Genomic DNA, 2,610 nt, shown 5'->3' with positions numbered 1-2,610 from the left:
TTTTTTTTGTATTTTGTGCTGCATATTCATCCGTAAGGGCTAATAATTTAAATCTGGGATCCAGAAAGGTAGCTAAAGAAAATGTGTTGCTTTTTTGAACATTACCTAACCGTTCCCGAATACCATTTATAAAAATATCGAGAACTTTTCGCACTGCATTCGGCCACACTTCTGCTCGTAAATGCCTACAGACGTCCAGAAGGCCATTTGTAATGGGAATCACCAGCGAACCCGTGCAATAAGTTTCGCCACTTATGCTTATTGTAGCATCTTTGAAAGGTTGACATATTTTGCATAAGTCGTTGACAATCTGCCATTCTTCGGTGGATAAAGTAGGAATCGTTTTATTTAAAATAACTAGTGTGCATTTTATTGCTTCTTCCAATGCGGCAAACCGTTCCATCATCGCAAGCGTGGAATTCCACCGGGTTTCAACCTGCTGTATTAGCTTTAGTGGCTCCTTGCCACTGTTTCGCTGATAATTGAGAAAGGCTTCGTTAGCTGAAGAGCTTTTCTTAAAATAAGAAACTATTGCTTTAACCTTCTCAATTATATGGTTAACTTCAGGAAGTCGTAACCCTTCTTTCACAATCAGGTTCATTGTATGAGCCATACATCCGAAATGCTTCCAGTTCAATTTGGCAATAATGGCACTTTTTATATTGCTTGCATTATCGGAAACAGCAAGCAAAACTTTGCTTTCTATTTTCCAATCACATACAATTTTTTGTATTGCATTTGCTAAGTTTTCAGCCGTGTGGTTTATATTAAGTTCAGAAGCCGCCAAAAGTATGGACTTAAGCTCGAATTCCTGCGAGACGAAGTGTGCTGTAACCGCAATAAAACTGGAAACATTGCGAGATGTCCAACAATCAGTTGTGATGCAAAATTGATCACCGCCTTCAATGATTTCCTGCATTTTATGTTTGCACTTTTCATACTGCGCAGGAATCATGGTTTTTGAAATAACCCGTCTGCTTGGAAGTTCGTAGTTTGGATTCAACGATCTTACAATCTCCCTGAATCCTTTGTCTTCCACTAAACTAAATAGCTGTAACAATTTATTGTTCAAATCCTGCTTTGAAGATTGCCGATANCCACAAAAATCACAAAACTTTCACTTAGCTTCGGTTATTATCACACTAAGATGCTCGTAGGCACTTTTTATAGCAACTTTTACTCAAAATTAGCACAATAAACTTTGCAAAATACAAAGACCAATCAAGGCACAATATAAGTAGAACTTCACAGCTTGATTCGGTCACTTTTTCATAAAATTGCCAAAGGGAACTACTTTTGGCTTTATTGACCGACATTTTTTATAACTGCGCACAGATTTTAGCTCAAAATTTTCGTTATTCAATTTGCAACTAAAGCAGTCACAGCACAAGAACAACGGTTTTCAAAACGGTGTCATTCTGGCTTCTATTTTTTACAACCAGTGTTGTAGTTCTTCCCTCCGATAAAAAAAAATCCTTTTTCAAACGAAATTTTCGTATACAAACCTAAATACATTTTCATTAACGAAAAACGTTGATTCATTCACAGAAAGCAATATTTATAAAACAAAAACTCTGAAATTTAGTTCTTTAATATTAAGAAAACAAGTTCAAAAATAACTATAATAAAAAAATTTGGCTTACAATCCCTGTTTAAATATAAATGCCAAAACTTCTTTTTATGTGAATCTATTACTTTGTTTATACCAATGTACATATAACCGCATTTACAAAAAACCTATTTGACTCAACACATATTTCATTCAAAAGTTGATGCCTGTGTCTCTATAGCGCCCTCGCTGAAACAGTGTTCAAATGTAAACAAAATTTGTTGTTTTCTTTCGATATTTCTTGAATAAATAATTTGCGCGATTGACCGAAGTGGAAGCGAACAATAATTGAAATTTATTACAATAATTAAAATTTAAAACGGAAATCAGCCTATATTCACTTCGCGTCAGATGAGTCATGAGTTTATACATGTTTTCTAACCGAAGTGAGAAATAAAAAACCGATTTGAAAACAACATCGATTCAATACACTTTTCAATTTCAACGCGTTTTGAAATTTAGTTTATGCATCCGTTTTGATTCACAGCGAACTGTTTCAAAGCGCGTTATATGTCGGATAAACAAGGTATTAAACGTTTTTTATTTGCTTTATCAATTTTAAATCATTATAGATCTTGTTTACACAATTTATATGAAGTACGTGCATAGTAAAAATTCCTTACAGTTCAAGCGCATTTTCCTCCATCCGTAACGGAAATTTCCTTAAGCAAAATCACTGTTCGCAGCTTGCCGATACGTAATTGCGACTTTATCACAGTCACAATTCGTCAGCAGCGATTGTGACTGTGACTGGTATTGCTTTTGTGAAATCTTACTACAAACACATCATTGCGACTGTTCCTTTGTCACAGTCTGTCACAGTGACTTCTTGGAAGTTGTCACAGCAGTTACCCGTGACTTTTGGGTAACCATGACAAAGTCACAGGTACGCAAATATCTGCCACCTCTACCGGCAACGCCACGTTTCACAAACAGCTTTTTACTAGGGCTATGATGTTTTTAGTATAAAAAGCATGAGTGGCATAACCGGGATTTAAAAC

At 35.5% G+C, this 2,610-nt stretch overlaps 1 protein-coding gene across 1 annotated transcript in view; it reads right to left on the bottom strand.

Annotated features, from left to right (window-relative positions):
* The window catches only part of LOC108366212 (zinc finger BED domain-containing protein 4-like), a 6,548-nt gene extending 5,593 nt beyond the window's left edge, over positions 1 to 955 (bottom strand). The window contains exon 1 of the mRNA XM_017620540.1: positions 224 to 955. Coding sequence (XP_017476029.1) covers positions 224 to 955 — 732 coding nt within the window. The remainder of the gene's footprint in view (positions 1 to 223) is intronic.
* Between the last annotated feature and the right edge of the window lie 1,655 nt (positions 956 to 2,610).

The sequence above is a fragment of the Rhagoletis zephyria genome, unplaced genomic scaffold, assembly GCF_001687245.7.
Source record: "Rhagoletis zephyria isolate East Lansing unplaced genomic scaffold, Rhagoletis_zephyria_1.1 Rzeph_scaffold_02191, whole genome shotgun sequence".
Lineage (NCBI taxonomy): Eukaryota > Metazoa > Arthropoda > Insecta > Diptera > Tephritidae > Rhagoletis > Rhagoletis zephyria.
The sequence above is the reverse complement of the archived record's forward strand: the minus strand, read 5'-3'. Positions and strand labels throughout refer to the sequence as shown.